Genomic DNA, 21,597 nt, shown 5'->3' on the forward strand with positions numbered 1-21,597 from the left:
TTTCTTGAGCCTATTTGAGAGAACCTGCAGTAGTGGTATTTTGTTTGTTCTCCCAGAGCCAGCAGTGCCCCAGCTCTAAAGCACACAGCTCTTTGCTGTGTGTATTTATGTGTATGTGCTCTAATAAGGAGAGTGGAGCTTTTAAAACAAGAACGCATATCCCTACTGAACTTCCCCTGAATGGCTTGAGGCAAGATTTCCTAATTTAGGCTTGTGCTCAGATTCCTTTCCACTATTTGGGGAAAACCCAAAAACTTCTATTTCCCTTTTTAGAAATGAGATTTGAGAGTCTTATTAAAAGGGGTCCACCTTAGCCTACAGGCATTTAAGTCACAAGGCACTATGAATCATTCCCACAAGTTAGAACCTGCATTTTCACATGATGCCTAACCTAGTTCCTGATCCAGAGTAGGCACTGGATAAATATTTGGTGAATGATTGAGGCAGTACCTCAGAATCTAAGGACCGTCTTTCAACTAAGAAAGCCTTGTCCTTTCTGAACAATTCGCTGCTTTGCAGCAACTAGAGTGAAAGACAAGAAGATCTAATCTTAACCAGTGTGGCTGAGTATAGAAGGAAAGGTGATATACCCTAGGCTAACAGCTATTAAGGTTGTGGTGTAAAACTTGATGTTACATTAGGAAGCGAATATACAGTCAATGCATTTATCACTGAACGAGTGATAAGATGTACCAGATGTCTTGTATTTCAGTGCCTAGTTTCTCTCTAACCTGCACCCCCCTTTTCTGGAAATATAATGATTATTCATTTGCTTCTAACAATTCTGATGACTACTTTTTGAAAATTTAGATGCACATAACACTTTGCCACAGGATATGGGGGGGGAATAAAGATGAGTAAGACCTCTTATTCCCTCTACCTTGTCAGAATAAGGTCCACTTTTTTCAAGCTAAAATTTCCAGTTGATACACTGAGGTAGAGTTCAAAAAGGAGGGTTTAAGAATCATAATAGTTAAAATCTTGGCTCTCCTACAGAACAGCTGTTTGACCTTGGGCAAATTATTTTCCTTAATCTCTAAAATGGGAATAGTTAACAGGCATTTTAAGGGAGATTGTGAGGCTTAAGTGAGAACATAGGGAAAGCACTTAATCTTATGCTTAATGACTATCCAAACAATCTAGTACCAGAACAGGTTCTTCCTATTGTGTAGTGCTCTGCCCTCAATAGGTGGTCAAATGTTTGTCAGATTGTCCCTGATTAATAACTCTTTGTAGATCTAGTTGAAAATTTAAATAAATAACGCTTGCTTCTTGCAACTGGTATTGTTTGAGACTCAAGATCAAGAAGCAGATTCTCAGATGAACTATACTGGCAAAGACTATACCTGCATTTCCTGGATATATCTGCCCACTTTTTCTATTTAAACATTATTTACCATTTTTTTCTTTTTTTTCAAATATCCGGACCCTGGGTAACATTAACTTGTGCTTATATTTATTTGCCTGTCACTTATCACAGAAAGTTCTTAATGAAGACTCTTCCAGGAGTTAATCAGGACTAGGCAAGAGAAATTTTGCATAAACTGTTTTCCCTGAATTTGTAAATATTTTTCTTGGAAACTTTGCCTCACACTACCGCTCCCTGTATCTTGAATTGGATTAAATTCTTCCTGTTCAGAAATGTTTTTGATGTTTATTATTACCACTCTCTTTTACGTCCTTTCCCCCAGTTGGGAGGCCCAGATCACTCTTGGCATTTGGCCTTTATGAGGACGAGGCTGTTAGAGGTTTGTGTCAGTTTATTCCTAGCTCTTCTACATGGTTATACCCACTGAAGGCTCAATTCAGCTCGGTGAAGCATCACGTTTATTTGTGGACTACTACTGCACGGGTGGGGTGGGAAAGTGAGATCCTCTTGTCAAGGAGCTTACACCTAAAAAGGGTAGTAAAAAAACCCCTAGTATCCCGTTAAGTGTTAAGTAACTGGAAAATGCTCGGAGGCATATCAGCATCACAAAAGGAGAAATCAAGAAAGGGGCAGATGAGATGCTGGAGTTTTCGGGAGGAAGTGGGGCCTGCAGAAGCGGAGAGACACTGGGAGGAGGCCAGATTTACTTCATTAGTCTTTATTAATAAATTGTCGGGGAGGAATGTTGAATCGATTCTAATGCGCAGATGACTTCTCGATTCCGAAGTCCCCTCTGCGCTATTTCGGGACGCAGGGCCACCCGCCAGCGATGGGTTGCGTCCGGGGCGCTGGTTCCTTACCCGATCGCCAGGCAAGCTTTTCCTCAGGGTCCAGTCGGTCCTTGGAGCGCAGTCCCGGAGCCGGTCCATCTAAGCGTGCCCCCACCACTCCTAGCCTGGGCCCGCCCAGCTGACTTTCCCTTTGGCTCAGGCACCTGCCTGGCCGCCCCTCCGCGGGGTCCTGAGGCGCCTCGGAGAAGCGCGGTGATTGGCTGCGGCTCGGGGTTGGAGCTCGGCTCCGACGCCGCTTGACAACCGCAGTCTGCGAGGCTGAGCAGAGAGGTACTTCGGGCGGACTCGGGGAAGAACGGACTGACGGTCTGATGGATTGATGTGAGGGCGGCAGAAGGGAGGACCAACGCCAAGCACAGACACAGACCTCCGCCCTCGCGCTCCAGTCCCAGCCCAGAGCCGGCCGCGTCGGGGCCGCGTCCTCCGGCCTCTTAGTCGCTTTCTCCCCAGCCGCTTCTCTGGACTGGTCCGGGAACCCTCAGGTGAGTGACTCCGGGTGGCGGAGGCGGGGTCGGCCGCGCAGCACCTCGAGTTGCCATGGTCCCCGGTCGCCACCTGTCACCACCTGACGGGGTTCCGACCCAGGCAGCCCTTGGCCCCTACGGCGGCGTTTGCGGCCCGGGAGAAGGGTCTCGGGTAGGATTCGGTGGCGCAGGGGACCGGGGTCGTGGGTGAGGGCCTGGGAACTGCCGGCCCCAGTTTGGAGGCCGCCGCTCCTGAACCACACCTTCCCCTGTCTGCCAGCCGGGCTCTGGGGCAAGCGACGCCCCTCGCCCGGGTGCTTGTCGGCCCCCGAGCGAGGAGCGAGCGCAGGGTGGGTGTCCACCTCGCTGCTGCTGAGAGGCGGGAGGGGAGCTGGCTTCGCGGATTCTTCCTTCCTCGGCCCGCTGCGGGGCCCGGACGAGAACTGAGGGGCGCGCTGGCGTCCCTTTCTGGGCACGCCTTGGCCGGGAGGAAGGGAGGAAGCTCCGGGACTGGGAGCCGAGCCTCGGCGTGGGGCAGCTCCGCGGGGCCGGCTTTGGCCTTATCTTACGTCAGTGGTCTGTGGGAGCAGCCTTTGGGGGTCTGGGCGGCGGGCGGGGAGAGGGGTAGCGACTGGGTTTGGAACCCGGTTTTGCTGGGGCGGGGGAAGCGCCTGCGTAGAAGACGCGGGAGGCTGTAGAACTCGTAGGGTTCAGCGGGTCGCGTGTATTGGGGAGAAAGAGATTGGGGCTCATGCTCTGGGGCGAGGCATCGGGCATAAGGGGCGAGAGCAGGAGGAGGCAGGGACAGCATTGACCAGCGTTTGATTGTTTTCTTCTCTAAACCCAGACGTGCAGTCTGTAACCACGCATGGTATCTGAGCGGAGCGTTTTTGGCAACTTGGTTCTCTGCATAATGAAAGGAGAAGTCTTTGTTCCACCCAGATTCATAGGTTGTGATCTAACACTTATTTCCCTCCCTTTGTTGTAGACTTCAAAGAATGCATCAAGAAGTTAATGGTACAGAAATTAACATGTAGGCTTTAAATATGCTACAAATCTTTTTTTTTTTTCCACAGTAAATCCAAGTAGATTTTTTTTTTTTGTCTCCAGTATTGGCATGAGTTGTATTGAATTTTTACTAGAAAGGAGAAACGCCTAAGAACCCATTTTCCTTTATATGTCATATTCTGGAGGTCTCATTTAGGAAGAGGATGTAATGAACAATTTTAGTTAGGTTTTAGGGGGTAGATTGCTTCCACACGGGAAAAAAAATTATTATACAATGAGGGAAAGGACAAGTAATTAAACCACTAACCATATCTTGTCAGGTAAAATAAAGACAAAACACTCGAACTTCGATGTCATTAGAAATATGTAATTTTTTGTGAAGGGATTTTAACATGTTTATCTCTCCCTCCTACTTCCCAATTCTTTCCTTTCTTTTTTTTTTTCTTTTTTTTTTTTTTTTTTAAAAGCCAGTATGAGGAATATATCCTAAGAGAACAGGGGTGTTATCCTAAGTTCTTTAGTTACATAATTGTGTTCATTCTCTTTTTCTGTTTGTGAATTTATCAGTTACTGAATGGACAGCATGTGATAAGGTTAATACATACATACACACACACACACACACACACACACACACACGCACAGCAGTTTGAGAAACACTTCAAAATAAGTATGAAGAGATGCAGTTTTCCTTAGTGGATCAGTAAACTGGAAATCAGATTGCCCAGATTTAAGTTTCATTTTGCTATTGATTACAATATAGTTTGCTCTTGATTACATTACTACTTATCCTACTGTAGAGTTAATATTTAATCTGTAAAATGGTAATAATACCTACTATTATTTTAGTCTGGAATGGGCTCCTAAGTTGAACAGAATAATCTATTTGAAAGTGTTTTGGAAAAAATTTAAGGGATCTGTTGATTACCTTTTTTTTTTTTTTTTAAGATTCTTATTTATTAATTTGACAGAGAAAGCACAAATAGGCAGAATGGCAGGGAGAGGGAGAAGCAGGCTCCTGGCTGAGCAGGGAGCCCAGTTCTGGGCTCAATCCCATGACCTAAGCCAAAGACAGCTGCTTAACCAACAGAGCTACCCAGGTGCCCCTGTTGATTACCTTTTAATAGAGTATTGGCATGATCCACTTAGTATTTTGAGGTCCAGAACCTTATTTTTTTTTTAAGATTTTTTATTTATTCATTTGACAGACAGAGATCACAAGCAGGCAGAGAGAGAGGGGGCAGGGAAGCAGGCTCCCTGCTGAGCAGGGAGCCTGATTTTGGGGGGGGGAGCAATCCCAGGACCCTGGGATCATGACCCCAGCCGAAGGCAGAGGCTTTAACCCACTGAGCCACCCAGGTGCCCCTGGCATGGAGCCTTTTTAAGATTCTCTCTCTCCCTCTGCCCCTGCCCCCTTAAAAAAACAAAAAGCAAAATTTTTCTACTTGTGAGAAAATTTTTGGAGTCCTGTACTATTACTGTGTAATAAATTACCTTTTCCAAAACATAGTGGCTTAAAACAACAAATAGTTTATCTCACTGTTTCTGAGGGTCAGGAACCTGGGGCACAGCCCTACTGAGTACCTCTGATTTAAGGTCTTTCTTAAGGTTGCAGTCAAGCTGCAGCAAGGGGCTGTGATCTCATCTGAAGATACAAATCAGGGATGATCTCCATCCAAATTCAGTGACTTGGGCCTTTGTTCCTGTGGGCTGTTGGACTGAGGGCTTCCATTCCTCCTGGCAGTTGAGTGGTTCTTTGCCACTTGGATCTTTCCATAAGGTTACTTCATGACACGGCAGCTGGCTTCCCCCAGCATGAGAGTCTGAGAGCATACATGCCAACACTCAGGACTCACACTGTCATCTCTTTACAGAGCTTGAAAGTGACATCTCAACACTTCTCCTGTGCTTCTGTGTAGAAGTGACTCGCTAAATCCAACCCATATGTAAGGGCCAGTGAGTACAAAATGTTATAAACACTATTAGGGTCACTGGTGACCATCTTAGAGTCTACCTGCCACAGGTGCCTTGTAGGGGGTATATAAAAATTTTCTGTCATTGGAGGCATTTATGTATTGGTTGGCAGACCATCTGTTAGAGGTAAGTATTTGAATATTCTGTACTAAGTAGCATGGACTAATGTACCTTCCGACTCAGTTCTGTGATAAATATATAAAACTAAGAAAGTAGAAAAGTTAAGGATAGAAAAATTTAATAGGTAATTATATAGTATATATTTTGTTGTACTTAATTTAGTAGTTAATGCTTGTATAATTTTGGCATTTTTGGTACATTTTTAAGTTTTTGTGGCTCTTGGTTTAGTACATTTCCTTATATGTTTCTGAATGTTGACCTACTGACTTAAAGCCATTTTTTAAGATAGTTCAATTTTTGAAGTATACACAAATACCTCAAGTTCTGCTTTTTCCCTTTAAAAATAATAGAGTATGTGTGGGAATAAAACATGAAGGACACTTTTTTTTTTTTTTAAAGACTTTATTTATTTATTTGAAAGAGAGGCAGTGAGAGAGAGCATGAGCAAGGGGAAGGTCAGAGGGAGAAGCAGACTCTCTGTGGAGCTGGGAGCCCGATGCGGGACTCGATCCCGGGACTCCGGGATCATGACCTGAGCCGAAAGCAGTCGTCCAACCAACTGAGCCACCCAGGCGTCCCCATGAAGGACACTTTTAATCTATTTTACAAAGCACACTTTTTACCTTGGTTTTAGGTGTGATAGAAAACTATGCTGGAGGCTTCATTATATAATAAAAGGTGAAATTGTGTTCTTAGATAAAACGTCCTTTTTATCGTAAAATAAACCACACAAAAAGAATACTGTATGAAATTATGAGTCTTTTACTTTGACCTTAGTTGATATAGCATTAATTTGTGCTTAGAGTTTAGAATTAATTTTTATTACAAATATTAAGATTGTAAACTTTCTACATTTCTTACATCTTTATGGGTTGAAACTCTGCTTAATATACATTTGAATTTTCACTATGAGCTGCTGTGATGATTTAAGGAATAAAAATGTTTTAAAATCCTTGAATTCTTTTTATGATTAACACCTAAAGGTTTTGGCTGGAAGTCAGGAGACTTGGAGTTTAGCTCTGTCTAATGTCAAATAATAATCATATAATCAAGTGATGGCACTGTTGCTCACTAGTAAGTGGGATTCCCATTTTGAATTGTTTTAAGGAATGGACTTGTTTTGGTCTGTCCATACTTTAGCTGCCAGGTTTCTTTTGAGATCAGTGACACAGTCTATGAGTTTTCTGACTGGAAGCTGTTCAGTCTGAGACAGAGAACACAGCAAATGTCTGACAGGTCTTAAAGAGATCCGCTGAACCATATTTTAAGCAAGTGAGCTATAAGTTTATTATTTAAGAATAAAAATCATTCTCTAAACATTTTGTTTTTCAATCTAAAATTCTTACTGCCTTAGGGGCGCTTGGGTGGCTCAGTTGGTTAAGCACTCCGCTCTTGATTTTGGCAGGTCCTGATCTCAGGGTTGGTTGTGAGATCAAGCCATGCTGGGCATGGAGCCTGCTTAAGATTTTCCTCCTTCCTCCCCTCTCCATCTGCCCCAACCCGCCTCTTGCCACCCTCTCTCTTGCACATACTATCTTTCTACTAAATAAATAAATAAATAAATAAAATTCTTATGCCTTAAATCAATGCTAATTTTGCTTTTAGTTGTGGTCTAAAAACTGAATTATGATTAGTAGTAAAGCATTTGTTGAAACACTTAAATTTGTTTAGATTTATCTAGATTTCCTCATATTTGGTGTGGTTTTCATGGATACTTTATTTATATTTTTATTTATTTATTTATTAGATTTTATTTATTTGACAGAGAGAGACATAACAAGAGAGGGAACACAAGCAGAGGAAGTGGGAGAGGGAGAAGCAGGCTTCCTGCTGAGTAGGGAGCCAGGTGTGGGGCTCGATCCCAGGACCCTGGGATCAGGACCTGAGCTGAAGGCAGATGCTTAACGACTGAACCACCCAGGCGCCCCTATTTTTTTTATTTTTTAAAGATTTTATTTCTCAGCACGAGTGCAAGCAGAGGGAGAAGCAGGGTTCCTGCTGAGCAGGGAGCCGAGTGCCAGACTCTATCCCAGGACCCTGGGATCATGACTTGAGCCAAAGGCAGACGTTTAACCTATTGAGACACCCAGCCTCCCTTCATGGATACTTTAAAAATTGAAGTCCATTTTAAACTTGAAAGTTAAACTCCAAAGTTCTTAGATCTAATTTTTTTTTCTTTTTTTCTTTTTTCTTTCCTTCTTTCCTTTTGGTTCCCTTCTTATCAGTTTCAGTACTGCTTATTTTTTGATGGTGGTATTCATTTAGATAATTTTAAACGTAATTTTAAACTTAAGTGGGGCTTATTAAATAAGGGTTAAGTATATTAGACCTGGGGACTTGGGTGGCTCAGTGGGTTAAGCCTCTGCCTTCGGCTCAGGTCATGATCTCAGGGTCCTGGGATCAAGCCCCACATTGGGCTCTCTGCTCAGCAGGGAGCCTGCTTCCCCCTCCCCCTGCCCAAGTATATTAGATGTGGAGAGATTTTTTAAAAAATGAAAAGTAATATTTACTTTTATTTTTTTATTTTTATTTATTTATTTGAGAAAGAGAATGAGAGGGGAAAAGTCCGAGGGAGAAGCAGGCTCCCTGCTGAGCAGGTAGCCCGATGCAGGACTTGATACCAGGACTCCAGGATCATGACCTGAGCCAAAGCCAGTCATCCAACCAACTAAGCCACCCAGGCACCCTCTACTTTTATTTTAGTTTCTTACACAGTTGAGCTAATACTTTTTGTCTCTCTTGCTAAAAATACGTGTTTAAAAGTCTGATTAGACTATTATTAATGCAGACTTCTGTTTATCTACCCTATTAACATTGTTTAATAGGAAAATAATGTGAAAGATCATAAAACTAGGGTCCTCTGTTGGAATAATTTTTCTTAAAGATTTTATTTATTTGTCAGAGAGAGAGAGAGCACAAGCAGGGAGAGAAGCAGGCAGAGGGAGAAGCAGGCTCCTTCCTGAGTAAGAAGCCTGGGATCATGACCTGAGCCGAAGGCAGAGGCTTAACCCACTGAGCCACCCAGGCATACTTGTTGGAATAATTTTTAAAGATTATTTCAGTACTGGGGCGCCTGGTTGGCTCAGTGGGTTAAGCCTCTGCCTTCGGCTTGGGTCGTGATCTCAGGGTCCTGGGATCGAGTCCCGCATTGGGCTCTCTGCTCGGCAGGGAGCCTGCTTCCTCCTCTCTCTCTCTCTGCCTGCCTCTCTGCCTACTTGTGATCTCTCTCTGTCAAATAAATAAATAAAATCTTAAAAAAAATTATTTCAGTACTATGAAGCTTTTTCATTTTGGCATATTTAGATGACTCTTTCCATTTCATAACTTTCCTTATCTTTGCCTTTCACTTTCTTGGGAATTAGTGTGATATAGCAGAAAGAGCTGCAGAATCCCACAGACTGTTTCCAATCTTGCCCTGAGATTATAACCTTTGGCTACTGTATTTCCTTCATTTCCTTTTCCTACTCTTTTTCCTTTTCTTCCTCTTTCTCTCTCTTTGCCTGTCCTCTTTGTATCTGTATTTCTGTCAGAAATTCTGATTTTCATTGCTACAAAGCTTTGGATATGATTGGGGAGAGGGAGACAATTTCTTGTCTGGCTACCAAGATTAACTATCTATATACATAGATACATATGTGTGTGTGTATATGTATATATATATATATATATATGCTAGATTAACCATGTATAGATTATTAAATAAATAAATAAATACTGCCTCCCCTTGTTTTGCTATCCTGTTAAATAGGTGCCCTCTGGTACTTTTTATTTATTTATTTATTACAGATTTTATTTATTTATTTATTTGTCAGAGACAGCACAAGCCAGAGGGAGAGGCAGGCAGAACCTCCCATGCATCCCACCTTCTGGTACTTTTTACGGTGTCAACATGGATACCAGGATGTATGTCCTGATGCACTTTTGAAAGAAGTACTTAGTAGCTTGTGAAATACATGTTGAGTCTTAATGTAAATACCGGGTTAGTTTTTGTTTGTTTGTTTATTTAATCTCTACACTCAATATAGATGTAGGGCTTGAACTCACAACCCTGAGATGAAGGGTTGCATGCTTTTCTGACTCAGCCAGCCAGGTCCCCCAGATACTGGGTTAATTTCTTAAACTTACAAAGCCAAGGGTCTTCGTCTGTCAAATGGGAATGAAACTGCCTATCTCATAAGATTGTTTTAAGGATCACTTAAACAATATGAGTAAAGATCTTAGAATAGTACCCAGTAGTTTTTGCACTGTAAACATAGCAGTTAATCTTATCTTTGGGATTGTATTCCAGTTGGCAGGTTGATGTAGAAGAGAACCTTTCAGATCTAAACTTGTAATTTTTCAGTTTTCTTTTTAAAATTAAAAAATTGTATTCATACAAGAAATGTGTGTGTAAACATACAAGTGATACATGAATGCTTGTGAAGCATTCTGGTAATACAAATGATAAAGAGTAAAACAGTCTCCCTTCAGCCCCTTTCTTTTCCCAGTTTTATGCCTTGCATCCAGTACCATTCCTGTCCTCAGAGGTAACCTTTCTTAACAGTTTGATATGTGTCCCACTAGACCTTTCTTTGTTACTTATTTAGACATGGATATCATATCTTCTCTTTAAAAAAATCAAGTGAACCTATTTATATTGATCCATTCAGCAAATATTTATTGATAGTTCTATTGTTCTGTGATGTGCTTTTGCATTGTGAGGATGCATTTGTATTCTATATTAATGAATTTACCATAATTTAACAATTCTATTGATGAGAGCTCCGTTCATTTCTAATTTTTCTCTATTACAAGCAGATATTCAAGGAGCATCATTGTATATGTACCTTTGTGTATATTTGCAAGTACTTTTTTTTTTTTTTTTAGATTTTATTTATTTGACAGACGGAGAGAGATCACAGTAGGCAGAAAGGCAGGCAGAGAGAGAGAGAGGAGGAAGCAGGCTCCCCGCTGAGCAGGGAGCCCGATGCGGGGCTCGATCCCAGGATCAGGACCTGAGCCAAAGGCAGAGGCTTAACCCACTGAGCCACCAAGGCGCCCCTGCAAGTACTTTTTTAGGATAGGTGTCTAGAAGTAGAATTGGAATTGGTAAGTCAGAGTATAAACATTTAAAATTTTCATAGGTAGAAAAAAAGTAAAATTTTCATAGGTAGAAGTTTCATGCTGTCATACTCTCTTTCAAAAAGTTTGTCCCAATTTATATCCTTTATTTATATATTTATTTTTATTTATTTTTTTTTTTTTAAAGATTTTATTTATTTATTTGACAGAGATCACAATTAGATGGAGAGGCAGGCAGAGAGAGAGAGAGAGAGAAAGGGAAGCAGGCTCCCTGCTGAGCAGAGAGCCCGATGCGGGACTCGATCCCAGGACCCCGAGATCATGACCTGAGCCGAAGGCAGAGGCTTAACCCACTGAGCCACCCAGGCGCCCCTGCAAGTACTTTTTTAGGATAGGTGTCTAGAAGTAGAATTGGAATTGGTAAGTCAGAGTATAAACATTTAAAATTTTCATAGGTAGAAAAAAAGTAAAATTTTCATAGGTAGAAGTTTCATGCTGTCATACTCTCTCTCAAAAAGTTTGTCCCAATTTATATCCTTTTTTTAAAAGATTTTATTTATTTATATGAGAGAGGGAGAATAAGCATGAGTGGGGTGAGGGGCAGAGGGAGAAGCAGACTCCCCGCTGAGCAGGGTGCTCAACATGGGGCTTGATCTCAGGACTCCGGAATCATGACCTCATGACCACCAGCCGCAACTGAGCCACCCAGGTGCCCCCAATTTACATTTTTTTATTAATTGCTTTTATTAATATATAATGTATTATTTGCCCCGGGGGTCTGTGAATTGTCAGGCTTACACACTTCACAGCACTCTCCATAGCACATACCCTCCCCAATGTCCATAACCCAACCACCCTCTCCAATACCCCTCTACCCCCTGCCAATTTATGTTCTTAACACAATATATGAAAGGACATTTACTCATGCTCTTGCCAACACTAGATATCAGGTCTTTTTTGCAAAACCAGTAGGCCATAAATGATTTCTTATTTTAATATCACTTGTGATGTTGAACTTCTTTTCATAAATTTATTGGTCTTTTATAGTTCTGTGAATTGTCTGTAGTCTTTGCTCGTTCAACTCGAATTTTGGGGGGTATTGATTTAAAGATGCTATTTATATGTTCTTAGTGGTAATCATGTAACTGTTTATGTGTATTATGTTTATTCCTAGTTTGTCCTTTTTTTAAAAAAAGATTTTGTTTATTTATTTATTTGACGGACAGAGATCACAAGTAGGCAGAGAAGCGGGCAGAGAGAGGGGAAGGGAAGCAGGCTCCCTCCCAAGCAGAGAGCCCAATGCGGGGCTCGGTCCTAGGGTCCTGGGATCATGACCTGAGCTGAAGTCAGAGGCTTTAACCCACTGAGCCACCCAGGTGCCCCCCTAGTTTGTCCTTTGTCTTTTTTTTTTTTTTAAAGCTGAAACCAAGAGTCAGACCCTTAACCAACCGAGCCACCAAGGTGCCCCAGTCCTTTGTCTTTTAACTTGTTTACGGCAACTTCTGTTACAAGTGGAATACATTTTTAGTACCAAATTTGACAAGTTTTTTTCTTTACATTTTCAGGGTTATGGGACTTTTTTTTTTTTTTTAAAGATTTTATTTATTCATATGAAAGAGAGTGCATGAACAGGGGAAGGGCAGAGGAAGAGGGCGAAGCAGACTCCCTGCTGAGCACAGAGCCTAATGTGGGGCTTGATTCCAGGATCCTGAGATCATGACCTGAGCCAAAGTCAGACACTTAACTGACTGAGCCACCCAGGCACCCCTGGGTTGTGGGACTTAATTACATAGTCTGAGTCAAAAATAGTTTTGTTTTTTGGTTTTTAAGATTTTATTTATTATTTAAGATTTTATTTATTTATTTATTATTTATTTATTAGAATGAGAAAGAGAGAATACAAGCAGGCAGAGCAGCAGGCAGAGGGAGAAGTAGGCTCTTCACGGAGCAGAAAGCCTGATTCAGGGTTCCATCCCAGGACCCTGGGATTATGACCAGAGATGAAGGCAGATGCTTAACTGACGGAGCCACCCTGGCACCCCGAGTCAAAATAGTTTTGCTTACTTTGTAAATTTTTAGTTCTTCAGCAATTAAATATGCTTTTTAATTTTTGTGGGTTTGAATATGGAAAGAACACAACTACTTTAATCTCATAAAGATTGAAATAATATTTGAATTAGATCTGAGGTATTATTTTAAAAATTACAAATCATTCTCAAATGTTACTTCTTTATATATGAAATGAACACATTATATTCATTATATTACTAATTCCTTCCAGTTACTTGCAATTAGAATTTTCAAGTAATTTGCAATGGGAAATTCATTACTTATGTTTCATATTATAATTTTTACATTTTTTGAATAAGTAATATTTGTACATGATACAAAATTCAAAAGGTACAAAAGGGTATATAGTGGGAAGTCTTCTTCCCATTCCTATTCTTTAATTATCCAGTTTTCTTTTAAGACAGTCATTTTTATCAATTTTTTCTCCTTTTCCCCAAAGATATTTTATGCATACACACAACATTTAGTTTATGTTAATTGAGTTTTTTTCTTTTTATAGCTATGTTAAGCTGCACCTGCTTTAAAGATAATTTGGTCTGTAGGCCAAAATTATTCACAGTTCCAGAAGGTAAATTAGAATAATTGATGAATAGAGCACAGCTGTCAACAATAAGAAGGGACACATTATACATCCATGTCACAAATGTTAGCTGATTAGCAGACATGACAGAGTTTTGCAATTAGAAGGACTTTTGTTTGCTTAAATGATTTAAAACAAATCTATTTTCTTTCCTCTTATTAAACTGACCTTATAGATTAGACTTCTAATTATTCCAGACTTTTTCCCACTAAGAATTTATGTATACTTTCTTTTTATTGAAATGTGACTTAAAGCAAATCATAAAACTTGAAATCATAGAAATTACCCAAACTAACCCTATTGTTTTATGTATGAAGAAATTGAAGCCCATAGAGATTGATTTGCAACATCACAAAGGCCAGACATTTACAGTTACAAATTTTTAGAATGCTATTTTATTAAAAAGATAGGTCACAAATTTCTTTCTCCATTTTTTAAAAGATTTATTTAAATTTATTTGAGAGAGAGAGCACTAGTAGTGGGGAGGAGCAGAGGGAGAGGGAGAAGTGGAGCCCAACCTCCCTGGGCTCGATCCCAGGACCCTTGAGATCATGACCTGAGCAGAAGGCAGATGCTCAACCCACTGAACCATGCAGGTGCCCCTTTTTCTCCATTTTTTAAAGGAAAAGGTACAGTCTTAGTTTGTATTATGTCCTAGTTTGGTATTATATTAAAAGTCTTCCTAGTACTTTATTTCCTTATCTGCAATTTTGCCTGTAAACAGGAATGGTAAGGCAGTGTTATTCATTGTTAGGCACTCTGTAATACTCAGAAGATTAAAGAGAATGGTTTTTATTGGGTGGGATGGAGTTGGAGATTAATGGAGCCTTTCTTAAGTACTCTTCTTGACCATAAAATTTATAATGACTGTACCTTGATTCCTTTAATCTCATACTTGTAAATCATTTGTAGCTTTGTGCATTTTTCTTCCTTCCTAATCTATATTATAAGTTATTGAAGGAACACTTCAAATGTTCCTCTTTGTAAAGGAACATTTAAATCATATCTATTTATATTTGATCAGAAAGCTACCACTGATATTTTTTCATGAAACTTTTTCCATATCCATGTATAGAAATATATATAGAAGTGAATTTATGTTAACATTATTTCTTTTTTTCTTAACATTTTATCTTTAATCTTAGATTTCTAAAAATAATTTTATTTCTTGCCCCTTAATATATTCTTCAATGTTATTTGAGTAAGATAGGAATCAGTATGAATATAAAGACCTTATTTCGAATTTAGTTTCTGTAGATATTAATTATATTTAAGTACTGAAATACTAACGACCTACCAACTGGTGTCCAGATGTACTCATTATTAAAGAAAACGTATTTCCTTATTCACCTAGTCCAGAGGTGGATATAAGCAAAAACTAATTTCTTAAAGGAAAATCCATAAAGATTTTTTTGTGATTTCTTTATATGTAAATTTATCATTTTATTATAGAAATACTGAAACATTCTGATTTGTTTTGTTTTCTGTTTTCAGTAGAACACCCTTTATTGTTGGCCCTACATAAATTCTGCCTGGTGAGTAACTGTTCACATGTACCATGGGCTGATGTGTCTACATAAGATACTGTCAGAGCTGACTTTAGCTAAATAAAGAGCCAAAGCTTTATCCTTTTATTTTTTCTTTGTTGTTGTTTTTTAAGATTTTATTGATTTATTTGAGAGAGAGAGAGAGGGCTCACAAGCACAAGCAGGGGAGAGGGGCAGAGGAAGAGGGAGAAGCAGACTCCTCATGAGCAGGGACCTGAGCCAAAACCAAGAACTGGACTTCCAATCCACTGAGCCACCCAGGCACCTCTCCATTCTTTTGAATGGCTTTTAGAATAGTAGTAAAGAAAATAATTTACTCTCTACCTTTTTAGAGACATTTCTTCATTAATTACGTCTTAAATTATTCAACTAACATTTGTTGAACACTTAACATACTGTGCATTTAATTTTTTTTCAAGATTTTATTTATTTATTTGACAGAGATCACAAGTAGGCAGAGAGGCAGGCAGAGAGAGAGGGGGAAGCAGGCTCCCCGCTGAGCAGAGAGCCTGATGTGGGGCTCCATCCCAGGACCCTGAGATCATGACCTGAGCCGAAGGCAGAGGCTTAACCCACTGAGCCAGGCGCCCCTGTGCATCTTATTTTAAAAGATAATTTTAGTTGTTTCTTAGCCAGTTAACTCTGTTTTATATCTCCCCTGAGGATGGGGGATGAAACACTTATTATTATTTTTTAGATTTTTATTTACTTGCCAGAGAGGGAGAAAGGGAGCATGAGCAGGGGATGCTGCAGGCAGAGGGAGAAGTAGGCTCCCTGCTGAGCAGGGAGCCCAATGTGGGACTCAATCCCAGGACTCTGGGATCATGACCTGAGCTGAAGGCAGATTCTTAACCAACTGAGCCACCCAGGCATCCCATGAAGCATTTATTATTGAATTCTACTCTTCTAAATTAGAGAAAAATTCTAGCTTTATAGGCATTAAAAGTTTGAAATTAAAAATATATATGAATTCTGTTTTTATATCTTATCTTTAAAACTTATAATGTACTTAATTTCTAAATTATATAGCTAGGATTTGGGGAGCCTCTACAAATGTTTCAATAACAAAATAAGATATAATCATCAAGCATATATCTATATTTGTTTTAGTTAAAGATTTTATTTGAGAGAGAGCACAAGCCTGGGAAGGGCAGAGGGACAGGGAGAGGCAGACAAGCGGGGAGATGCTGACATGGGTCTGTATCCCAGGATCCCAGGACTCTGAGATCATGACCTGAGCCGAAGGCAGCGGCTTCCCTGAATAAGCCACCCTGGTCCTTCTTTACCTATGTTTTATTTTTTAAAAATTATTTATTATTTATTTTTAACAAATGACTTTTTTTTTTTTTAAGATTTTATTTATTTATTTGTCAGAGAAAGAGGAGTGAGAGCAAGCACAGGCAGACAGAGTGGCAGGCAGAGGCAGAGGGAGAAGCAGGCTCCCCGCCAATCAAGGAGCCCGATGTGGGACCTGATCCCAGGATGCTGGGATCATGACCTGAGCTGAAGGCAGCTGCTCAACCAACTGAGCCACCCAGGTGTCCCTGACTTTTTTTTTTTTTTTTTAAGATTTTATTTATTTATTTGACAGACAGAGATCACAAGTAGGCAGAGAGGCAGGCAGAGAGAGAGGAGGAAACAGGCTGTGTTCTGAGCAGAGAGCCTGATCTGGGGCTTGATCCCAGGACCCTGAGATCGTGACCCGAGCCGAAGGCAGAGGCTTTAACCCACTGAGCCACCCAGGAGCCCCTTTACCTATGTTTATTATTATATCCAACAACAGTGAATTTTATAAGAATTAAAATTCTGGGTTAGGTGGTTAAAATATTATACTATTCTACTAAGAATTTCACAGTCTAGAATTAAAGTTTGTGTTTTAAAAAATCCTGATCAATTCTCTGTTAATTAGGAAACATTTTCTCTATCCAAAATTAAATGTGAAGTCAATATAAAATATGTATTTGTAAGAATTATTTAATAATCAGAAATGATGGCAACATTAAACTTGTAGTTATGATTTAGAGTGGGACTATTGCCATAGATTCATAGTAACTCCAGAGTTACTCCATATTTAGACTGAATATTTAATAAATGGAGGCCTACAAAATGTTGAGCATCATTGGGTATATTGAACAACTTTAGAAAATTACATCTCAGTTCTGCACTGGGTTGTATGGTTGGTACATAGTGATATAAGTGAAGTCCTCTCTAAGATCTTAGAGATGGAGGGGGCAATTATTTTTCTGATCACTAAATTAGTTAAGGCCATCCTTTTTTTTTTTTTTTTTTAAGATTTTACTTATTTATTTGAGAGAGAATGAGAGTGAGAGAGAGGGAGCATGAGAGGGTCAGAAGGAGAAGCAGACTCCCCGCTGGGCAGGGAGCCAGATGAGAGATTCAATCCCAGGACTCCAGGATCATGACCTGAGCTGAAGGCAGTTGCTTAACCAACTGAGCCACCCAGGTGCCCCACTTAAAGCCATTCTTTTTTTTTTTTTTTAAAGATTTTATTTATTTATTTGACAGACAGAGATCACAAGTAGGCAGAAAAGCAGGCAGAGAGAGAGGGAGAAGCAGGCTCCCCGTTGAGCAGAGAGCCTGATGCAGGGCTCAGCCCCAGGACCCTGAGATCATGACCTGAGCCAAAAGCAGAGTCTTTAACACACTGAGCTACCCAGGCACCGCAAGCCATTCTTTTGCTAGTAAGAATTACAGATTTGGGAAGATTTGGGAAAGGCTAAAATCACTAATCATGGTGCTTTAGGAGTAATCTCAGGGAGGCAGTTCTGAAATGTAATTAGAATTTAATGAGTAGAAATATCGTTAATTTTAGTGTATCCTCTTTTGAACAAAGTCTCTTAACAGGAGGAAGGGCAGCTCAGAAGAAAGCAAAGGGAAACCCAAAGCATGTGGAACTGGGGCGGCTGCCCTGTTGAGATTTTTTGTGTGTGTGTGTGTGATTTGTTTCTTGAGGCAAGCATGTCCTTATTGTTGGAGATGGATGTAGGAGATTAACTTAGTCTGATGTCATTAAATATTTGAATCATACAATTATCTTGGAATCATACAATTATCTTCCCATGTTCTGTCCTTTGTTTACCCTACCATGTTCTCTAAGAGAGAAAATGTACTCATCTGATAGGAGCATTCTAGTATGCTAGACATTTATACTTCTCATTATGAAGAAGTTGATAAGTTGGAAAAAAAATTAACATGTTTGTGTACATGTATGTTTGTTTCTGTGAGCTCTGTTAAAGTTAGTTCGTCCAGTGAGAAAGATGTGCTTACAGTCTTTTTGATCTGATGATGTGTCTTTGCAGCTAATCTTACTGTTCGCATGGAAGTCTTTTGTATTGCTCTGAGCCTTGACCTCTGAAAATTGCAACAAGTTAGGCCCTTTAACTTGTGTGGCCTCATCTATGAAATGATCTTCAGAATTCCTCCTAGTTCTAAATCTTTATGAATTCATAACCTATGTGCTTAGTTATTTCACTGAACACTAATAGGTAACAGAAGAGATTGTAGAGAGTTGAAATATCTTTGTTTCATGTTTAGGTTCATAGTACCAACATGAGTTAAAGTAGCACCTTTTTAACCAGCCTTACTTTGTTTGGCTCCAAAGGACAAGGTATAACATTTTATATATTGCTGCTAGACTATAAGCTTCTTAAGGACAAGGCCAGTTTCTCCCAAGTATAGAACAGTGCCTATCACAGAGAAAAAGTGGTAACTGCTTATGGAATGAGTATATACCTAGAGCAAGTTATTTAGAACATAGCTAAACATGGTTATTAGTGACTTTTTACAATATTCTTTACTATGGCAAATTCTAGAAACATGTAAGAATAGACAAAATAATACTATCTCAGTCCATTTGGGTTGCTGTAACAGAATACCATAGACTGGGTGGCTTATAAATAGCAGAAATTTATTGCTCACAGCTTTGGAAGCTAGAAATCTAAGACCAGAGTGTTAGCATGGTCAGTTCTGATGTGGTCTCTCTTTCTGGTTGCAGACGACTGTCTTATTGCATCTTTTCAAGGTGGAAGGGTTGAGCTATCTTTCTGGGGCCTCTTGAAGGACACCTAATCCCACTAATCACCTCCCAAAGATTTCATATCCTAATACCATCAATTTGGAGATTAGGATTTCACCAGATTAATTTGGGAGGACACAATGTCCAAACCATAGCAAATATAAATGAACTTTCTTTTACCCATTATCCCACTTCAGTAGTCATGATTATTCTTATTTCCTCTTTATCTCCTCCCAGGCCCCTCTTGTATTGTTTTGAAACAAATCACAGGCTTTATATAATTTAATCTGTATTATCCCATTGTGTATCTCTCAAAGATAAGGACTTTAAAAAAAATTACAGCCATAACCTTTATTATACCTTAAAGAATGACTGATTTTGATAAATATTAAATTAATTTCACTTCAAAATACCTGTACTAAATATTTCCAAGAAATCTCTAATGTGTAGTTTCCAGACAGTTAATAACACTTAGAAATAAAACAGTAAGAATAATTTTTATTTTTGTTCTGTTTAATATTTAGGCTATCAACATGACGGCTGAAGAAACAGTGAATGTAAAAGAGGTTGAAATCATTAAGCTAATTTTAGACTTCCTGAATTCAAAGAAGCTTCACATTAGTATGTTGGCCCTTGAGAAGGAAAGTGGAGTCATAAATGGCCTGTTTTCAGATGATATGCTTTTTCTGAGGTATGATTTCATTAATATTATGAGTTTTGTAGCTCTTTCAAAGAAGTGTTAAGTATTATAAGGTAATATGTGTATCACAGGTAGATATAATCATGAGAAGGCTATATAAGTATAATTTAAAAAAATTTTTTTTTAAAAGATTTTATTTATTTACTTAAGAGATAGTGACAGAGATAGCGAGAGAGAGCACAAGTGGGGAAGAGAGGGAGAAGTGGCTCCCTGCTGATGAGGGAGCCCGATGTGGGGCTCGATCCCTTGATCCGGTGATCACAACCTGAACTGAAGGCAGAGGCCCAACCAACTTAGCCACCCAGGCACCCCTATAAGTATAATTTTTAGATATAATGCTTGTTTTTGTAATGGAACATTTACAAAATAATGTTCTCTAAAGAATGTTTTCAGTAGTAAGATCCAGAGGTCCATTAAAAAAAACTAGAGTCACAACTCCCTTATGGTTGTGGTGTCATCACAGAAAATACTTGAGTAAGAAATCGGGGACTCCAGGCAGATAAAATATTTCTGGAGTGCCATTTTTTTTTGCCATAGAAGTGAATATAAACCTATTCATTATAGAAAATATACAAAAATAAAGAAGAAAAATCACCCACCACCCAGACAGACTTCATACTAATAATTTTCTATACATATTTTTTAAAAAACAGCAATTCTGTTGCATTTATAATTTAGTATCCTTTATCCATTAACATAAGCATTCCCTGTGTTATTACAAATTTATACTATAAAAATTTTCAACTTCCTATGGTTCCCCTATTTTTAGACAAATTATTTCCAATTTATCTTAAATAAGTGTTCTGTTGAGCATCTTTTATACATACGGCTTTTTCTATATATTGGATTATTTCCTTAGAACAAGATTCTTGGAATTGCAGAGCAAAAGGGAATTAACATATTTGCCAAAATGCAAAGCTAAATATATCCTAACTTGAATTGGATGGAAAAAGAAAAACCCAAATTTCCATACAGAAATGTATTCTTTGCTTATGTGATGCTGAATATCCTTTGACAAAGAGTACAGATTCTTGGAGATAGCATTTTGTGAGTTGGAAAGCCTTAAAAGATGAAGTATCCCTAAGTCATGAAAAAGGAACTTAAAAAAAAAATCTTTACTATATTAAGAGAATTTATTTAAATTGCTTGAACTTTTCTGTATTCTGTATTATGAATGTCATTTAACCCTGAGTTGCTTAGTCAATGGTAATCACCAGGAACCAGTACTGAGGCCATATTCTTTTGGCTCTCTTTCAAGCATTGGTACTCCTGGTAATTTAGCAGCAGCTCTCAAATATGCCCCCTCCAAGAACCTGCTGGGTATTGGGATGAAGTTTTGCTGGTCTGAGGTGAAATGCAAAGAATTGTAGAAGGGTAAATTTTTAAATTAAATGTATTCATCTTAAAGGACTCACCTTTGAAATTATGTCCTTCCTACTTTTTTTTTTTTTTTAAAGATTTTATTTATTTCTTTGACACAGAAAGACACAGAGAGGGAACACAAGCAGGGGGAGTGGGAGAGGGAGAAGCAGGCTTCCTGCTGAGCATGGAGCCCAATGTGGGCCTCGATCCCAGGACCCTGGGATCATGACCTGAGCTGAAGGCAGACGCTTAATGACTGAGCCACCCAGGCGCCCTCCTGCCTACTTTTTAAATATTAAAATGCCTATTTATAAAATGATTATGATATATATTACGATTGCTTTTTATTAATGTTCCTTATTTGCAGACTCAAAGTTGGCAATCCGATATAGATCCTCCTGCCCATCCCTTTTAAAATTTTACTGTTCTAAAAGCCAAAAATAGGGAAATTGCTA

General features: G+C 39.3%; 1 protein-coding gene across 12 annotated transcripts in view; it reads left to right on the forward strand.

Moving 5' to 3' along the window:
* The first annotated feature begins 2,503 nt into the window (after positions 1 to 2,503).
* The window catches only part of WDR47 (WD repeat domain 47), a 62,021-nt gene continuing 42,927 nt past the window's right edge, over positions 2,504 to 21,597 (forward strand). For 7 of the 12 annotated variants that reach the window (XM_032881567.1, XM_032881570.1, XM_032881569.1 and 4 more), the window contains exons 1-5: positions 2,504 to 2,702; positions 5,567 to 5,613; positions 13,417 to 13,485; positions 14,992 to 15,032; positions 19,605 to 19,771. In XM_032881567.1, coding sequence (XP_032737458.1) covers positions 13,419 to 13,485; positions 14,992 to 15,032; positions 19,605 to 19,771 — 275 coding nt within the window. In that variant the 5' untranslated portion in view covers positions 2,504 to 2,702; positions 5,567 to 5,613; positions 13,417 to 13,418. The remainder of the gene's footprint in view (positions 2,703 to 5,566; positions 5,614 to 13,416; positions 13,486 to 14,991; positions 15,033 to 19,604; positions 19,772 to 21,597) is intronic. The other 5 variants (XM_032881578.1, XM_032881568.1, XM_032881576.1 and 2 more) reach the window with 5 other exon arrangements.

This window comes from Lontra canadensis, unplaced genomic scaffold (assembly GCF_010015895.1).
Source record: "Lontra canadensis isolate GAN:19392208 unplaced genomic scaffold, GSC_riverotter_1.0 scaffold75, whole genome shotgun sequence".
Taxonomy (NCBI): domain Eukaryota; kingdom Metazoa; phylum Chordata; class Mammalia; order Carnivora; family Mustelidae; genus Lontra; species Lontra canadensis.